General features: G+C 37.1%; 2 protein-coding genes across 4 annotated transcripts; both read right to left on the bottom strand.

The window, feature by feature from the left end:
- Positions 1-5719: 5719 nt before the first annotated feature.
- On the bottom strand, positions 5720-11679 carry LOC120463684 (uncharacterized). 3 transcript variants are annotated; one of them, XM_039652960.2, is made up of 14 exons: positions 11463-11679; positions 10943-11045; positions 10771-10855; positions 10611-10684; positions 10400-10459; positions 9343-9450; positions 9198-9254; positions 8988-9118; positions 8627-8681; positions 8427-8519; positions 7622-7756; positions 7427-7528; positions 6576-6737; positions 5720-6471 (listed from the first exon to the last, which is right to left on the bottom strand). In XM_039652960.2, the coding sequence occupies exons 2-14, from the start codon at positions 11033-11035 to the stop codon at positions 6337-6339; spliced, it is 1290 nt and encodes a 429-aa protein (XP_039508894.2). In that variant the 5' UTR covers positions 11036-11045; positions 11463-11679; the 3' UTR covers positions 5720-6336. The 3 variants fall into 3 exon arrangements, with proteins under 3 accessions (XP_039508894.2, XP_039508895.2, XP_088980262.1); XM_039652961.2 differs by having other exon boundaries at positions 11468-11679; XM_089124136.1 differs by lacking the exon at positions 11463-11679 and adding an exon at positions 11150-11280.
- Positions 11680-12252: 573 nt separating this feature from the next.
- Positions 12253-19658, bottom strand: ttc34 (tetratricopeptide repeat domain 34). The gene is made up of 8 exons (XM_039651443.2): positions 19044-19658; positions 16638-18360; positions 16240-16462; positions 15940-16132; positions 15038-15204; positions 14376-14649; positions 14019-14233; positions 12253-13525 (listed from the first exon to the last, which is right to left on the bottom strand). Exons 2-8 carry the CDS (start codon positions 18293-18295, stop codon positions 12989-12991), a joined length of 3267 nt encoding a protein of 1088 aa, XP_039507377.2. The 5' UTR covers positions 18296-18360; positions 19044-19658; the 3' UTR covers positions 12253-12988.
- Positions 19659-19761: the final 103 nt, after the last annotated feature.

The following is a 19761-nucleotide window of genomic DNA, read 5'->3' as shown; positions in this document are numbered from 1 at the left end:
ATCCTGTAAGTTTCAGAACTGAAAACGTCCTTACTAGTCCAATAAAAGCTTTTATTGACACCAGGCTCAGCAAACGACTCGTTTTTCAAAGTGGGGAACTATGACGTCAAAGAGGATAAAACACCACCCCCGCAGAAGAAGATCAACGCCTACTTCAACACGTCCGGTTTAGCCCCGCCCACCGATTCGCGTATTACACGCATAGATGACAACCGAGCAATAAATATGCACTGACGAGTGAAACTCATTATAATATGCAAAACTGTTATCCACTCACAGCAGTGGATGTTTACTTCCAGGTCTTCAGTGCGAGACGCCCATAAAAACCGAGCATTTTGGGGATAGGCTCAAAACTAGGGTAGAAAATAGCCTATTACTTATTCATTTTGATGTTTTTTTTAATGTAAAAAACAAGTGAACGTCATGAGCTGACCTCAGACAACAATATAAAAAAAATTTAAAAAGCCAATTTTTTACCCCTTTAAAGATCATGTGACTGAAGACTGGAGTAATGAGTTTTTAGTCATTACTGGAATAAATTACATTTTCAAATATAAAAAGAAAGCAAATTCGAATTAGATTTAACAATATTACTGAGTACCTTGGTGAGCATAAGAGACTTTACAAAACCCCAACAGTAGTACGTATACATAATGTATATTATTATTTATACATATACAGTTGAATGTTAAAATAACTTGAAATGTTAAAAAACCCATATTAGTATATTTAGACAATAAAATTAACCAGGATCAATGCTGTAAAAGTGCATGAACAAAACAGCCCCACTTTTAGGATATGTTGTAAGACAAATGGTCCCAAAGTTGGACATTTAAATAGTCCCAAAGGTTGATTTGGAAATATTTGCATTTCATCATCTGTGTATTGAACAAAGGTTGCTGGGATGTGTCAGGCTGCCATGTGCAAACCACACAAAACTCCAACTGACCAAAAACGGGAAACACACGTGAAAAGATATTGTTAGGCTTGTAATATTTAATGAAAAGGAAGTTCATTTCTTCAATGAATGAGCAGGTTTGCTTGCGAGGAGGATCAGTTTCCTCTGAGTCACTTGAATGTGACCTTGAGCAGCGAGAGCAGCTGCGGCGACAGTAAGTGCGGCACTATCAACCACAAGCAGGACCAAAGAGCAAACGGAAGTATATGTGTGTATTTTTATACCAAAGCAGCTGCTCATACAAAAAAAGTGGTTGTATTATAGATAACAAAAACATGAGGCAAAAATGCTTATCTGTTGCCCCTTTCATTAAAGTACTTTCAAAAATCACAACAGCCACTTTCAAGAGGAGTCTGGGACAAACACAAACACTGAGCTCCAGTCACAGGCATACAAGGGCATCCATTCTCAAGTCACGCTCACTTTCCCAGGATGCTAAGGGAACTGAGACAAAGCGAGTCATTTAATTGAATAAGTGTGCTGGGAAGTAGCAAATGATTTGAGGACAAAAAACAAATGATTTCATGGCAACAGAAACTATGAAAGGCCGATCGTAGAAAAGAAAGAGGTAATTACTGCTGTTTGCCTGGGATACGGCAATAGAAGGACGGGTCACTCAATTACCCATGGTTCTAGGCAACAGAGGGGCCATGAGGTTTGCTCACCCAGAGGGGAGGTTTCCGCAGTGCATTGTGAAGAAAAGACCAGCACATTAATCTCCTCGAAAAGTGCCTTTTGTCTTTAGGCTGAGCTCCTGAGACTCAAACTCAGAGAGGAATACAAAAGAGGCTGATCTAGAGGAATAAGAAGAGAGAACAAACTTCCTTGGATCATTTAGAAGGAACATGTGTTTTGACTGCTAAAAAGCATTCGTTTTATAGTGTAAAACGTTGAAATGAATATTGTGCTTTTAATGATGTGAATATTTACCAAGGGTAAGCACTTTGAAATGGTGCACATACAATAAAAAATACCACAGAAAATGACCTGATATATTGTCACCCGCACAACCAGTTCAGCAACCTGAGCAACAACTGCTCAGCTAATATCTATGTGAAGTTAAAAAGGGAAAAATAATAAGAAACATACCGTTTGTGTTTATTTAATGATTAACTTTTAAAGGAAATTAATAATATTCAGCAAGGATGCATGAAACTGATCAAGTGGCAGTAAAGACAAAAGTGCTGGATAGCCGTACCGGATAGGTATGCTATCTGGGATACTAGGATTTTAGATGTTTATTAGAACTTTTAAAGCCCATATTAATTCCTGATTCTGCATGCCCATATTCTACATTCCTTAATCTTATCCAAAACCAACCTTACTAACTATTAATAAGCAGTAATTAGGAATTTATTGAGATAAAAGTTGTAATTAAAGGAGTAGTTCAGTTTAAAAAAAAACTTTTGTTGATAATTTACTCACCCCCATGTCATCCAAAATGTCCATGTCTGAAATTAAGGTTTTTGAAGAAAACATAACAGTATTTTTCTCCATATAATGGACTTTACTGGTAACCAAACGGTTCAAGGTCCAAAAGACAGTTTCAGTACAAACTGCAAACTGTTCAAAGGGCTTTAAACGATTCCAGACTATGAATAAGGATCTTATCAAGCGAAACGATCGCTCAATTAAAAAATATATAACAAAGTTTAAGTTTTAGAAGCACAAACGCTCTTCTTGCCCTGTTCTGTGATGCGCGTTCGTGACTCTCCTGTTCGAACTTGTTCATCAAAATGAACGAATCCTTTTCCGAGTCAATTCGTTTATTGAATGAACCAAATGACATGAAAAAAGATTCGTTCATTTTGATGAACGAGTTTGAAAAGGAGAGTCACGAACGCGCATCACAGAACAGAGCAAGGCGAGTGTTTCAGCTTATAAAACTTAAACTTAGTTTTGTTTTTGTTTTCAAGTGAGCGATCGTTTCGCTTGATAAGACCCTTATTCATCTCTGGAATCGTTTAAAGCCCCTTGAACAGTTTGCAGTTTGCACTGAAAATGTCTTTTGAACCTTGAACCATTTGGTGACCAGTAAAGTGCATTATATGGAGAAAAATCCTGGAATGTTTTCATCAAAAACCTTAATTTCTTTTCGACTGAAGAGAGAATAACAGGTGAGTAAATTATCAGCAAAAGTTTTTTTTAAAAGTGAACTACTCCTTTAATAGTTAGTTAATACTGAGAATTGGACAGTAACATTTGACCAAGATTTCTTTTTAAAATAAATGCTGTTCTTTAGAACTTTCTACTCATCAAAAAAATCCTGAAAGCATCTATTAGTTTGCTCAAAAATGTTAAACAGTTTAACTGTTTTCAACCTATTAATAAGAAATGTTTCTTCGGCATAATTAGAATGATTTCTGAAGGATTATGTGACACTGAAGACTGGAGTAATGATGCTATGCCATCACAGGAATAAACTTTAAAATATTTTAACATTAAACTGTATTAAACTGTATTTTTGTTTAAAGAGATATGCAGCCTTGGTGAGCATGAGACATAAAAAAAAGCTTTAAAAATCATAACGACAAAACCGTCTATATCGTTTCTGGCTTTATCCTTACTGAAGGCCAGAGGAGATTAAACAAGTGAGAGACATTGACTAGTCATGTGTGGAAAGGAGTATCCGGTTGTAAATACGGAAGCGGTCTGTCTGTGCAGTCCAACAGATTTCCTCTGAGATCCCAGCCAGGAACTTGTTTTGGAATCTGCTGCTGCCTCCATGTTTTTCAGCCAACACTCACCTCACAAGCTACATCCTGTGACTCACCATATCAGAGTCATGTTGAACAGTAACATTAGTTCCTGACATGGCCTTTTCCTGATTCCATCAGCGTGACCTACATACATCAAAAGAATGGATTCTGAGAGTCATTCAGAGACTTCAGGATGCCACTCACAGATTTAGGCCATGTGCACTTTTTTTTTTTTTTTTTTTACTTGGGTTTTCTGTGGCTTATAGTTTGCCATACTAAACCTTTCAACTCCCACTAACCAATTATTCAGAAAACACACACTGCTTCCACGAACTGACCACAAGAAAAACAATACATCTGGATGGATAATTTGCTGTTTCAACTCTATGATTCACAGAAAGCATGATAAGAGCCATTTGAGGATTATTGAACAAGCAATTTTCAGTTTAAAAATGGATTTTCACAATAAAGTATAGTTTTGAATGACTTTTGTACTCGATAGACACCATAAATCAACATAATCCAGATAAAAAAAATAGGTGTGCAACTTTGAATATACAATAAGTTATGCACCTCGACACATCCTAGTGACATCACTAAACCTTGATAACTAGCTAAGCGTATCACACAGCTCGGTAAGAATGCAATTGTGCTTCCAAAGGATAAAAAGCCTGCTTTTGTCTGAGTCAACAGCTGTATTTTATGAGTCACGAGGTTCTCAAAGCTGAGCTCATGATGATGCATTCTGGTTTCGAATGGAAATCGTTTGCTTTGGCCTCCCTGGTCAGAATCCATAGTGAAAAGAACATTTACTGTTGGCTAAATAATCAAATCCATCTGTGCAATGCAATGTTAGAGGTGGGAGCTAGCCGTCATCCGATTCATTACACAACCAATGAGTTCAGTGTTCACCCTCCCTCACAGTCATAACGAAACTATGCTTGTTGAAAAGTGGCTACTGAGCAGTGACGCAATGTGGCATATCCTGTATTTTAGACATTGTGGCAAGGAGAGAGTATTTATTTGACATTTTGTGAGTCAGCTAGGGCAGAGATATCAAAATGCACTTATTCATACACACGAGAATGAAATAATGACTTCAACAGTGGGGCTTAACCACAAAGCTTAGGAAAGCGATATAATAAAGTTTCATGAGCTCTACCATATGGACATCAGTTATGCCCTTATGCCTCAACCATGTTTTCTCTGTAAATCATTCGTACATCCATTGAATTACTTCAACTATTTACATAAGAATGGCTTTACACACACAGTACCATTCAAAAGAAGTGTTTTTTTTTTCTGTTACGTTCACCATGGCTGCATTTTTTATTCATCAAAAAATGGAGTAAAACAGTAATATAAAAATATATATATATAAATGGCCTGTAATGGCAAAGCTGAATTTTCAGTCTTCAGTGTCACATGATCCTTTAGAAATCATTCTAATATGCTGATTTTCTGCTCAGGAAACATTATTATACTGTAATACATTTAAAAAAAAAACAGTTGTGCTACTTAAACTTATGTGTGTGTGTGAGAGAGAGATTTTGTTTATTTCAGGATTCTTCAGTTCAAAAGAACCATATATTTGAAATATAAATGGTTTCTAAACATTAAAGTAACATTTTAGGTCACTATTGCATCATTGCTGGATGTAGTGTATGATTAACGAAGTTCATTCTGCCAGTGTTTCAATTTTTGATTTTTGTAAGAAAACAAAATGTTTTGTAAATCAGTCATAATGTACCTATTTACAGAGCATTTTCAAAGGTGGTACGTGGTGTTCATAAAGACAGTCATAAAGGTTTTTTACCTTCATGAACGTCAAATGCAATGCTCTTGCAATCTGTTCAAGTAAGATAACCTGCCCACAAAGTCACCAAACTAACAACTGTGTGGACAGACTACAAGATTATGACACCCTACAACTCACTGTGACACTGCACCTCTCCTCAGTCTGAAACTCCATTTACATACAGTGACTAATGTCAGAAAAAAAGATGTTTGTTATATAACAATAGACAATTTCACTGCCACACCACCAGTGTTTACATTTCCATGTGTTATTATTTGTCATTGGTTTAATATATAGTGCTAAATGTTTTGAATTAAGAAATATTCACTTTTCATTTCATCAAAAATTACAGATTTTACGTTTATATCAATTCAAAGCATAGCGGTAGGCAGACAAGCCACTTAAATTGACTGCGAGCCATTTATATAGTCCACGGCATAACCAAAAATGATTATGCATCTTTAGTTCTTGTACAAACACAGAAGACCATTATTTTTTGTTATCTCAAGTTTTCCATGGCCAAAAATGTCCAAAATGTGATTATTTGTATTTAGGTAATTCATATTTCCACATGATTAGTTTGAATACATGGTCACATAACTTGATCTAGATGAATTTTAATATGAAACATCAGGTTTTACATTAAATAAATACGAGTATTAAGGTACATGAGATGTGATTCAACATGTACTGTTTTATAAATCTTCTAATTAAAACAGACATGATTACATAAAAAAGCACATTTTGGTCTATTTCTAAAATCACTGAATAAATCACAAAAGAATGCCAGTTACGTCTAGAACGACAAAGAAAATGTGAACACGTAGTGGAATATAAAAGAAGTCGACAATGTGCAGATTTGGTTCTCTCATACACATTTATCAGCTCTCGCCATCACATGGGTTCCCACAAATCATAACTCTGTTTTCCAAACGGGCACGTTCAGCCGCAAACACAAGTTTATGACTTGCTAATGTCTCCTTAGGACCTGACCTAATCAGAGTTGGGTCCTTATTCTATATTGAGAAAGAGGGAAACAATTACTCTACAATGATCTACAGCAAATCAATGATTCTACAGCAAATACAGAGAAAATGATCTTACAGATCTATCGTCTTACCATCACAGCGGCAATGAAGGAGTCGATCAGGTGATAATCCGCAGAGCCGTGACCTCCTTTACCAAAGTTTCCTGGAACTCTCATGTCTGCGGTGTGCTTTGTGCTTCGATTAGTTAGGAAGTCGAACACTTTGATATCATCTCCATTATAGGACAGTTCCCCCTTGTGAGAGAATAAACAAATAGGGTTTAAAGGGTTCACTTTGAAATTAATTTTTGCTATGTTTTAGCTTCCCTCAAGGGCATCCAAGATGTAGGTGTCTTTGTTTCCACAGTAGTTTCTATTTTGATATTTTTAGGTCAAACCGCTCTTGTCTGTCAGTCATATAATGGAGGTCTATGGTCACCACCTCAAAGAGCATGCACAGAGATGTCCAAATTAAAGATGATTTAACGACTTGTAAATGTAAGTACACATTTATTGCCCTAGACACGAATCGAGTGGTTTGTGTGAGAAAACAAACAGCATTTATATCGTTTTTACCTCTTGTAAACACAGCCACGTCCAAGTGATCTGAGGGCACGGACGATTCGGTGAACTTTTTCTTACACAAACCGCTCATTTTGTGTCTTGGGCCATCAATGTGTACTTATATCTACGAGCCATTAAATCATGTTTAATTTGGACTTCTCTGTGCATGCTCTTTGACGTGGTGACCATAGACCTCCATTATATGACTGACAGACAAGAACGGTTTGACCTAAAAATATCCAAATTGAAACTACTGTGGAAACAAAGACACCTACATCTTGGATGTCCTTAATTTCGAAGTGAACTATCCCTTTAAACCCCCTTACAGTCTTCAAGTTCAAAGTGTTGGAATATTGACACAAATGAGCAGGACGTCTCACCTTACTACCATAGATAGATGTTCTGCGTTTACATATTTCCTCTGTAAATGCTACCATGGTGAATGCGGCAGTCAAGCCTCCTTCAAATTCCATGTTCACTACCTGCAATAAATGATTTAACAATAAAATAATATTCTTTGTTAATGACAGGAAACATCATTACAAGCATATATAAACTGTATGAGATTCACCAACCTGGTTTGAGCACACATCATTGTCACAATCGTAGACACAGCGTCCATACGGTCCTGTTCTGAGGGCTTCAGTCACAGATTCAATATCAGGAACCGAGTTGCGACAAATTACTGAAACCGGCCAGCCATCATTCCCCTGATTTATGAATAACGTAAATAAATAATGTAAATGTTCTTTTTGTTTTATATGCATCATATGATTGTAAGCTTCAAAAAGCATAGTAAATAAAGTTTTGGAGTTGGTAAGATATTTTAATGTTTTTAAAGGAAGAATTATATTTTCACAAAGTCTGCATTTATGTCAAATATTGAATTTTGTATTTGTATAGCGCTTTTCACAATACATATTATTTCAAAGCAGCTTTACAGAAAGTGCATTTCAGAAATGTAGGAATTTATTTATTCAGAAATACATTTAAAATAGTAATATTGTGAAATATTATTACAATTTAAAAAGTAATTTATTCCTGTGATGGCAAAGCTGAATTTTCAGCATTATTACTCCAGTTTTCAGAGTCACAATATCCTTCAGAAATCATTCTAATATACTGATTTGCTGTACATTTCTTATTATTATCATGAAAATGGTTCATATTTTTGTAAAAACTAATTTTTCAGGATTCTTTGATAAATGGAAAGTTTAAAAGAAAAAAATATTTGAAAAATAAATAATTTGTAACATTATAAAAGTCCTTACTATCACTTTTGAGCAATTTAATGTGACCATTCTGAATCAAAGGACTCATTTCTTTAAAAAATCTTACTGACCCCAAACTTTGGAGTGGTAGTGTACATAAACACATTACTCTTTTCACTCGATCCAGGTAGATTTTCTTAGCAGAGTACGCACAATCCCCCTCTACAGGACAGTCTAAACAGCGATTTGCAGCCTTTGTTGGCTAGGAAAATCGAGAAATAATTGTATTATTTTAGAGATCTCAAAATGGCAATGTTTTTAATTGAATAGTTAAAAAAAAATAACAATACATAATAGTCAAAGTCCAACCTTATTCTCTTTTGTGAAGTGGCTAAGTGACCCAAATGATGAAACTTTTAAACACCTGTAAAATAAAATTAATTTCAAAACCATCTAAACCTTAAGACTGACCTTAAAACATCACGAATATTGATACTGGAAAAATTATGTTTTGTGGAAAAATACCGAGCTAGACTTGAGAGCCTTTTCTATATGAGTGACCCACTAACATGAGGTTAAAAAAGACCCCTCCCATGCTATCAGTCTGAACATATAGAGAAACACTGATAAACGAAGATAAGACATTCCATTCATTCTTTCTATCAATTCACTATTACTTTGTCTTCAGCTCAGCAGTGCACGTGCGCAAATCATGTTAGATTAAGTGTACCTTCGTCCGCCTGCCCAATGATGAATCAGATCCAAATCATGACAGGATTTGGCTAACAGAGCAAAAGAGCTTTCTGCCTCGTTTCTCCAGTTCCCTCTGACAAAGGAGTGAGCAAAATGATAGAACCCCACCTATCAGAGAAGACAGGGCTGACACAACACAACTGCACGCAGCACACGCACACTGCAAGTTTATTTAAACACAACCTACCGGTTCAAAATGTTGAATGTGGATGACATCTCCAATCACTCCGCTGTCAATCAGCATCTGAATTAAAGAAAGAAAAAAAGTATGTTTTCTTGTGCCTGAGAGCTAATATGGTTGTTTATTAGGATTTAAAGGAAAGTGTAACTACTTTTATTTTGTGGATCACAGGGTCGTATCGGAGAACATGGCACACAGTGAGCATGACACCACTCTGAATGCAAGTCTCTACAATCTCTGTGCAGTCCTCCTCTTTAACCTTAGACATCAATATAATATAAATAATAAAATATTCATACAAATATTCATATTTTTAATTGAATAACAACATAAAATGATAAACAAATTATGAACAATACCACAGGGGGTTGAGTGAAAAATCTTGTTTATGCACTCTCTTTATCAAAGGTTGTTTAATATGCTTTTGAAAACCAAGTATACTATTTTCGAGAGGTTTAAATTTAGCGACTCTAAAAAATGTCATGTGGTGTAAAATCAATAAATAAAATCACACATTTTCCAACTTATTAATATATATGATGATGTATAATAAATATTTTAATTAGAACACATTTTTGCAAATATTGTGAATTATTATTATTTCTTTTTTAAAGGGGGGGGGGGGAATGAATACAAGTTTATGACAAAACTACTTAATAATAATAATATTATATTATAAACTATGATAATAGTTTTTTTTCTAATGATAATAGCAGGATATTTGTACCATTTTTCTACTTTATATCCCCCAAAAATATCCAAACGATGTTTAATTTAATTCAGAAATGACTATAAGAGGTGTATTCAAATAATGAATGTAGTGTATGAAATGCATTTTAATTTTTAAATCAATCAACAGAGCAAAAAAGCTGTTTTCCCAAATATAAGCACAATTGCAAATGTGATATTGACTTTCTACAACAGTTCAATAAACAAGAAGATAATATTACATTTCTTAAATTTTAGATCAAATATTGCCTTTTTTGCTCTATGAAAATAGTTCTAAACAAAGGCACAGCAGAACCGTTGTGCATCTCTGAGCAACACACACTGGTATTTCATTCATGAATGAATGGGCGTTTGGAAAGAATCGGTTGAGTGAATAATTCAATGACTCACTCGTAAAGTCAGTCACTTGCCTCGTTCCTGAATGAATAAGCCGTTTTAAATGAATCAGTCATGGAGCCTTTTGGCAAAAAGACACTTACAGCCATTGGTTTCTCCAGCAATACATGGTAGCCTTTCTTAGCTAAAGCCACAGCAGGGTCCTGAAGAACAAAACAATGATTGGACACTGACTGAACCCATTTAAAGCAGACAACTTCAAGTGCAAGTTTTGTCATAATCATTAACAAGTAAAAAGTGGCTAAGCATGCTGAGCTAAAAACAACTCTATCATTGAACACTGACCAAACAAACCTTGTGAAGACGATCGGGAGTGCAGATCAATACAGCATCTGCAAATTTCTCTCTCTCTACTATAGAACGCCAATCTACGTAAAAAGCAAACAAATGTACTTCCAAAAAGAAACCAACACTTTTATTGTAACATAAAGCTGGGAAACAAAGCTGGACGTACCATTAAAAGTGTTGAGATCAGCTACTTTGTGCTGAGCCTGAAGCTTCTTTCGAGCAAAGTCTCTGGGGTCAGCAATTCCTACTACCTATGAGGAAACAGTTATAGGCATGGTTATTTTTTTGAAATAATAGAGTTGCTGGCTGTCGATATGAGATTAAAACACAAATAATACCCGCATGCGGTCAGGATAAATCACAGCATAGTCCGAATAATTTTCTCCTCTGTTACCAGCTCCGACCACAATAACATCCACAGGCGATGGCATTATAGCAGATCTGCAGACAAAATATAGATTTTTTTTTTTAGGTTTCATAGTTTCATTCTTCCTACAACTAAAAATGCAGATCTGTAGCCTATTGCATAGCATTTGACATCTTACCATGCAAAATTCCCAAGACTGAAGATCTGTAACGTTAGTTGGGACTTTGCTTTATAGGTTTGTCTTGCTTTAACTTAACAGGGTTATAAAGGTCATTGTGAGAGATACTGGTTACCAAATTGCAGTAAATTATTAAGTCCAAAGAGGCATTTTTGCATGGTATTGATAAATCAAATCTTTGCAGAGACAAACAATAGACTGTGAATCTAAATGGCAGAGACATTAAAGTGAACTTGTCTTTTGTAAACAGATCAAACGCTTTGAGATATTATCTGAAGAAATAAGGGACGGGCGTCGTGTTTTCATGCGTTACCTTACATCGAGTTATCAGCGCCTCACATCGGACTTCTTGGTCCTGAAACGGATTACGGTCATATATGTGCTTGATTACGTGTATGAATACAAACTTCGCATGTGGTTACATATATGCATATATCTAAAACAAAAAGACAGTTTAGGCTGACGGCATCTTTTTCTGAAGACGGCTCATTCACATTTGTTACTTCCTTGTTTACGTTTGAGCGATGACGTTCTAATGACGCAAGAGCAACGCTCGAAAGAACATGCCATGATGTACCAACTCATTTTTTTCCATTGAGCAGTTTTAAGCATAGACATTATATACGTCTCTATATGATATCTATGGTTTTAAGAACATCCTGGCCTAAAATTACAACAAAACACCATAAAAGCACTTTCGATACACGGTTTATGGCCTATAGGCTATTATGAGTCAGTCTTTGACAGACCGATACAGAAATCTTAAGAAAAATATTGATGTTCTTACATAGTAATGCTAAATTAACGAATAAATGTTTTTTTTTTTTTTTTTAGTTTTTTTCATATATATATACCTCTATTTGCATTGATTTATTACATCTCAACATACGGGTTTATAGGTTTTTAAATTATTCTTTAAAATATTATTGTAACTGTTTTTCAGCAAATGCATATCTGATACTAGAGTATTTTCTACTTCTACTTTCACTTTGTTCATTTGTGAACTGGATGAATGTATCGGTTTTATGTAAGAGATGCATCAATTTCACCTGAGGTAGTACTCCCTCTTGTGGACGTAGGAATACATACAGCTCTCCAAATTGAATCTGTGATGTTTAATGACTTTTAATTTAGTTTTTAACAAAAATCCATTCACACACAAAAGGTGCAATAATTTAAAAAAAAACTGCACATTTATTTTGTACTCTCTGTCTATACCATATACTGGGTTTCTTTTAGCGCTTAGCTGTTCACAACTCACCCACAAGTGTCACTCACTAGACACCAAGCAGCCACTTTATAAAATCTGCTGACGAGACAGTGGTTGTGAAACTCATCATTCGAAAGAGCGTACAAAGAGGTGAGTGGAGAGTGGAATCTCTTTCAAGAAAGACAAGAAAGAAAGGGATAATGACTCAACTTGAGTAGACTTTGTCTTCGCAGCAAATTAGCATATTAGAATGATTTCTGAAGACCAACAAAAATCTGGATTCTTTGATGAATAGAAAGTGTTCAAAATTCTTTTTAATTTATTTATTTATTTGAATGTTATTTGTGTTGGAACATTGTAAATGTCTTGTAAATGTATTTACTGTCACTCCATGCTAAATAATTAAATTTAATAAAAAATCATACTGCCCCGAACAAGCAGTAATATACATGTCTGACAAGACTACACCAAATGTGAAATTTTGAAAACTTAGATAATAAAAATTCCAACACAAAATCCCTATAAAAATTCTTGCCTGATTAAACAAATCAATATAAATACATGAACCATTCTGCTAAAGTCATTCTCACCATCAGTTCATAATTAAACATCTTGAGCATGTTTCATCTCTAGTGGACAGTACATGGACCAGAGACCTCTCGTTTTATTCTAGCCCTCAGTCTGCGCAGTTCTACATGGCCACTGTCCACTTTAAGCCCGGTCTCTGTCAGAAGCCAAGCTTTGTCCAGTTTCTGCTCTCCATAGTTCTGCAGGGCAAAGCGCAGGAACTTTTCAGCAAGGCGTTGTGTTCCCAGACCAGCCTCCACACACAGCAGTGCCTGTCCCTCATGCAGATCCAGGGCTTGAGAAATGTCCTGTAAGCCAGATTCTTCATGGGAACACAATAGCAGACTACGGCCTCGGCGGCAAAGGTCCTCGGCCCAAACCTTTGGCTCCTCACTCCCATCTGCATTGTGGCCCTGAATAACCTTATTTAAATCAGACACAGCCCTGTCGTGGAGGCCCAGGTGGGCCAGGCAGGCTGCACGCTGCCTAAGGTACTGAAGCTTCATCTCACTGACCGCTCGCACTGCTAGCGTGAGGAGGGCTAAAGCGTGCTCCCACTGGCCACTTTCAGACACAATGCCGGCCTGCTGGGATGCTGCCTGGAAGCACAGAATCATTTCATGAGACACTGTAGAGTTAAGTAAAGTCATCAATACCGAAAAGAAAATAGAAAAAGAACAGTGCCAGTCCTGCACAATAACAATAATAATAGAATTTCCGTTTTCAAGGATAAAATGTGTAATTTATGTGCAATTTAACTGTAATGGGTTATCTGTATCTGTGCCCATTTTGGGTGGGATTCGCATGTGTTTAAGTTCTGTTTCCTGTGTTCATATAAGTTACCATGGTTTCCCATTGACACACACACAAACTACAAAATACACTATGCTAAACCTACCCATCACAGAAAACTTTCTGCATTTTTTCATTTTCAAAACACTTAATTTAGTATGATTTATATGCCGTTTTCCTCATATGGACCAAAACAAATGTCCCCATGAGGTCAAATCTACTGGTATTACTATCCTTGTGACGATATTTATTCCCCATCACGTAGGGAAAACCAGGTACAAACATGTGACTAGTGATTACCTGTGCCAAGCGTTTTCTTTGAGCTGACTGCATGAGACTGATTAGAAAGTCTAGAGTTGCTGGATCTTTCTCAGCCACCACACTCAAATAATTGGTTGCCACTTCGTAGTTCTGCTGCCAGGCCTTCACGACACCCCACCTGGCCTTAGCTGCGACATCTCGAGGCTCTTGACCAAACACCTGCTTCAGATGCGCTCCTGCAGCATTCACCTCCCCTTTACAAACATCGTTTCACACACATTTTACATAGACCTAATGTATACATTTTTAATTTGTCTAACTAACACATTTGATGTGAAATAAACAACCTACCGGCCCACACACTTGACTCTTTTATGCTATATACTGCTCCCTTACCTTTGGCAAATAGTGTATCTATGTACAGGAGGTGCCACCTGGGTTCCCTGCAGTCAGTGTTCATTAGTGCTCCACCAATCAAAAAGGCTTCTCGAAGGTGCTCCTCCCGGCAGGGTACAGGGTTAGCCAACAGAGTCTCTGACAGGCGTCTTCGACAGTACTGACCCAACCATTCACTGACCAGTCTCTTTGCTTTTTCTTTAAGTGACAGCATGCTCTGAGTGACTTCCTCAGCACCACACTGAAGGGCAACTAGTATGTCTAGTGTGCATTCCTGGTGAATTATTGATGTTAATAGTGTTAGTTTACAAGCATAGGAAATATTACTTTAAGTGTCTGTTATTTCAGCCACTGATCTTCAAATATTGGTAATAAATTACAATCGAGTTCAACTTGACATATACATTAAATAATGCATTACAGTAATTTTTATAGAAATAATGTCATATGTATAAATCTAAATTTAAATGTCTAAAAAATATATTAGTCTATGCAGAAGTTAACATTTACCAAGATTATTAAACGTTTTTTTTTTTGTTTGTGTGATCTATTGCATTTACCATGCGTTAACCTTATTGTAATGTGTTACTGAATCATGAAGCCATCTTTAAAAATACTTTTTGGCTCCCATAGATGGAGGTCTTTGTTTTCTGGTACCACACCTTCTGCTGGTTCAGCATAAGATAAGTGAATCCTCTTCCACACAAAGCCTCCACATGGTTTGGGTGCTCTTTAAGGATCGCCGTGAAGTCAAAGATAGCCGTCTTCCACTGGCCCAATAGAGCATAACATTTTGCTCTCTCCAGCAGGGAATCTATTGCGCCACCACCTAAAGAATAATCGTTAACTCAGTTAGGAAAATTAAGTTACCTTCATCTCTTTCTTTACAATATAATTGCTCTAAGTGATTATGAGAGTTACATGAAACATAAAGGCCACACTGTAAAAAAAATATTGCTGGTTTAACTTAAAAAAGTAAGTAACCTGGTTGCCTTAAAATTTTAAGTTCATTGAACTGGAAAAAGTGAGTTAATACAATGAAGGAGATTAATTTAACCATCAGAAACTCAAAATTATATGTTATCTGAACTAAATAAATTATTTAAGCTGATTTGACAAAAGAAAAAATGTTGTGATTTCTACACTGTAAAACATTTTTGTTGGTTTAACTTAAAAAAGTAAGTAACCTGGGTTGCCTTAAAATTTTAAGTTGATTGAACTGGAAAAAGTGAGTTAATACAATGAAGTAGATTAATTTAACCATTAGAAACTCAAAATAATAAGTTACCTCAACTAAATAAATTATTATAAAGTTGATTTGACAAAATAAAATCTGTTGTGATAACAAATCTTGAAAATATTTTTTACAGTGGGAAATCAGTTAAGAAAGTAAATGAAAATTGCACAGCTGAAGAGGAACAGCGTTGATCAGATACAATCAATAGTGTGAATTCCTGTTTGCATTTGCACATTTTCCTCTACATTTGACCCTAAAACCATATATATTTTGTAATGTCAATTAATATATTACTGCATGTGTCTGAATTTAAAATGTCCTTGTTACCTGAAGCCATAATGGCAATGGACAAATAGGCCACAGCTTCCCTTATTGCACTTTCCGCTTGTTGGCCACACAGTATACGTTTTGAAGCGGTGTGACAATGTTTTTCTAGAAGTGCTCGGTCTTGTAAAGATGCCACAGAGAGAAGGGGTCGTAGACAGCTGGTGTCTCCTGAATTAATCAGCTTTTTCAGTAGCTGTAAGACAGAGATATTACTTGATACGAAGCAGAAAATGAATAAACTATTATCATAGAAATATTTAATCATTTAAATGTTTAGAACTAAGTCATATATTCTGGCACCTGATAGGCATCATAGAGGAAACCTCGATGCAGCTGCAGAATTGCAAGACGTGCGAGAATCGGTGGACGTGGGGCTGTGTGCTCAATGTTGAGAAGAAGACGGTAAGCCTCCTCAACACGACCCAACTGGTACAGAGCATCTGCTGTGAGAATCTGGGGTCCATCGTCACCGGGCTGTAACTCCATTAGTAGAAGAGCAAGAGCGTGCACTCCAACGGAAGACCTAAAGGAAGCACAGGAAAAAGAATATGACAGTGGTGTCCAATCATGCTTTGGGAGGGCCAATGGTATTGAGGTGCGTTCAAGCCATGTCATAATTACTGTATTTCTAGTTGAAATAAATTTCTTGCATACAGCTCCTTTAAGTTTCATTCAGAATCTGAAAAATGCAAAAGTACCTCTGTTTGTTCTTGGTGTGACCTTCCTCGTTCTCTTGTTTTGCTGTGGGATTTGAGTCAGCTTTTTGTTCTTCAGTCCCCTCAAGCATAACCCTTCCCTGTTCCAGCAACACAGTGCACAGCAACCCACGGTAGTTCCACGGCACCAGGCACCGAACAGTTACAGCGGTGTCCTGCATCTGTAATCGGCTCGCCGTAACGTAATCTAGAGCAGTAAGGTAGTGTGAGCCCCCCATCATACGCAGGACACCCCTGCCACAGAGTGCACGGACACAGCTGGGTGGGTGAGGAGTATTATGCTCAATGACTGCTTGGAAATCTTCCAGAGCACCTTTATGGTCCTCGGTGAAGAGTCGTGAAAACCCTCTGAGCACTTGCACGGTGTTCTGGTAGCTCTGCTGGGCTGGAGCTGCAGCGGCTAGCTGGCTACTTATGGAAAGGGCTTCTTTATGTTCCCCACGCAAGAGGAGGCAGTCTGCCAGACGCACCCGCAGTTCCCTACCTCCTCCGTCTGACTCCAAGTGACAGAGAGCTCGCAGCTGAGCAATAACGGGATCCAACAACTCCACTCCTTTTGAAGACCGAAGGTCAGGCCTTATAAGAACGGCCTCCCTGAACTCCAAGACACCCTTCTCGGCCTGTTGGCGCAGCTGGATGCGAGCAGCCAACCCTATGCCATTGTCCGAGAAAAGGCTTTGGAATTGCTGTCTTGCTGTCGCCGGATGAAGTGCAAAGCCGTCACCCAGGTCTTTGCAGACTTCTCTTGCCCGTCCTCCTACTGAAAAATGAGCAGCTGCTCTGCCCACCAGTAAACAAGCTCTTTTCTCTGGTGCCATTACATGTTCAGTCTGTGATTCATCTAGTTTAAGGGCCAGCGACAAAGCTTCTGCACTTTCTGTGAACTTTCCTGTTGAAAACAAGACTGCAGCTTGAAGTTCTCTCACCTGGATGTCATTAGGTGAAATGGCAAGTAAAAATTCAACCGTTTTAGTGGGATCAATGTCGTCACTTGCTTGTGGAGAACTCGATGCTTTCTCTATCTGCCCTTTAGCATGAAGTATGGAATATCTCAGATGCATTTGCTGGTAAAAGGCTTTAATTAATAGTTCCACATGTTTAGTTTGCCTTTCTTTAACAAGTCTAATAGTTTCTGCTTTATTTCCATTAAAGGCCTGCAGATAAAGCTGAGGACCTTTGGGATTTTGAGGGTCTGAGAGCAAGCAGGCTAGAGCTCTAGTTAACTCCAGAACTAACCGTGTGTGACCTTCAGGTTGGGGAATTTGTTTTCCCCCTAGAAGAGCGGAACACCGTGCGAAAATCTCGTCCGAGGCATGACCTGTCCCCTGCAGGACAGACTCCATTTTATAAAGAGAAGCAGAAATATTATTGGGGCATAATGTAGACAGAAATACAGCAACAAGACCTTTGCTCAGGCCGTCAATTGAGTTGTGCGAGACGCCATCAAGCCAGGCCTCCAGAGTTGAGATCACCTCCTCTAAGAAACCTTTGTCAAGGCCACGCATGTGTCCTATGGTGGATCCTGCATGATTTCCAAAGGCATGGGTGTACAGAGCAGCAGCTCTGCCAGGGTCCCCAGAGAACAATATTTTGTCTCCCTCTCTGCACAATTCAGCTGCACCTTTATGCATGCCATTCATCTCTCTTCTCTGTAATGCTATTTCGCGAACATTTGGACATTTCCTCCACAAGGGTCCTCAAAGATCTTTGAAAGAATTTGAAAGCAAATTACTAAAAAAGCATCTTTCTCTTGCTCTTATTAATATCATGCATTGAATGAGTAACTGTAAATATGAATTGCATAAATAAATGACACTAAATTACTGTTTTAAAATGTCTTTTAAAATATAACAGTATCTTTTTTTGTTACAAGTTAATTTTTTTTAAAGTAGTAACTGTAGTACTAGTAACACTGTTCATAGACAATAGTATTTTCTAGGCTACCTATTAAATTAGTCCATTTGTACCAGCTAGGCTACTTCCCTAGTTGCTAGGATTCCAGTGAGAAGTATCATTTCCAGCGTTACTAGTTTATTTATTAAATAGTAGTAGCTTGTAATTATATCTATCCCATTTAACATCCCATTTTTGGCTACAGGCTTTTACAAGATTAAAAATGTTACTAGTTCCATTTCGGATAGTGACTAGCAGCAAATGAAGAGCAAACATCCCATAAGTAGGCTAGTGATTCACTAAAAAAATAGGAATATGCAATAGGCTATCTAATGAACTGTTGTACTACAAATACTACAGATACTAGTCAGTATCAATGATGGCTTATCAGTTCTAAGCAATAAATGTTAACATGGCTTCCAGCAGACACCAATGTAAATCAGACTTTTATGAAAACAGCAGGCACTATATCGAGATCAGTGATGATTTACTCACCTTTCTGTGTCTGCAAGTTTGAGAGAGGGGGTCCACTCACTTTTGGTCGGCTCCTGTCTTATCTTAAACGAGTTAAACATTATTTCCTGAGCTGTACAGCAAACACTATTTAGATAAACCACATATGAATCTTCGTAGGCTTTTTTCTTCTTTTTCAAAATAACTGTCAAAAGGTGCGACTGTCTGGTTATAGAAAAGCTTGGCCACGAAAAAACATCTTGCTGAAACTCAATATGCCGACCCCATAAGTGAAAGACGATAGGAAGACGAAACAAAGAAAACTAACACTTTAAAACAGAGAAAACACAAAATGTAAAACGTTAAGGAAGTGATAGGTTTGGGCAGGTGCTCTAACGTTACTCTAGCAAGAACTACTAATAATTAGACTAGCCTACTTTAGACTAGCTGTGACACAACGCGACATTCTTCTAAATTAAATAGTTATCTTCTAATATCTTAGCAACGTATAGGGCAAAAATGTAATGAAGTCTTTAGGGTCTTTATTCAGTCGTCCTGTTGCGCTTCTTTGTAACATCCAAATTCCAAGAACCTAGGCTCTAGGCAAACACGCTTCGCCCTGCATGTGTTCCACAGTCTATGATGTGTTCACTAGTTGCTATGGAAACGATCAACTAACAATGTGTGTTCTAAGAAAGTTGAAATTTCCTAACCATTACGTTATAGAAACGTTATTTCCCAAAAGTCAGGAATTTTTTTA

The sequence above is a fragment of the Pimephales promelas genome, chromosome 20 (genome assembly GCF_988280905.1).
Source record: "Pimephales promelas chromosome 20, fPimPro1.hap1.1, whole genome shotgun sequence".
NCBI classification, from domain to species: domain Eukaryota; kingdom Metazoa; phylum Chordata; class Actinopteri; order Cypriniformes; family Leuciscidae; genus Pimephales; species Pimephales promelas.
The sequence above is the reverse complement of the archived record's forward strand: the minus strand, read 5'-3'. Positions and strand labels throughout refer to the sequence as shown.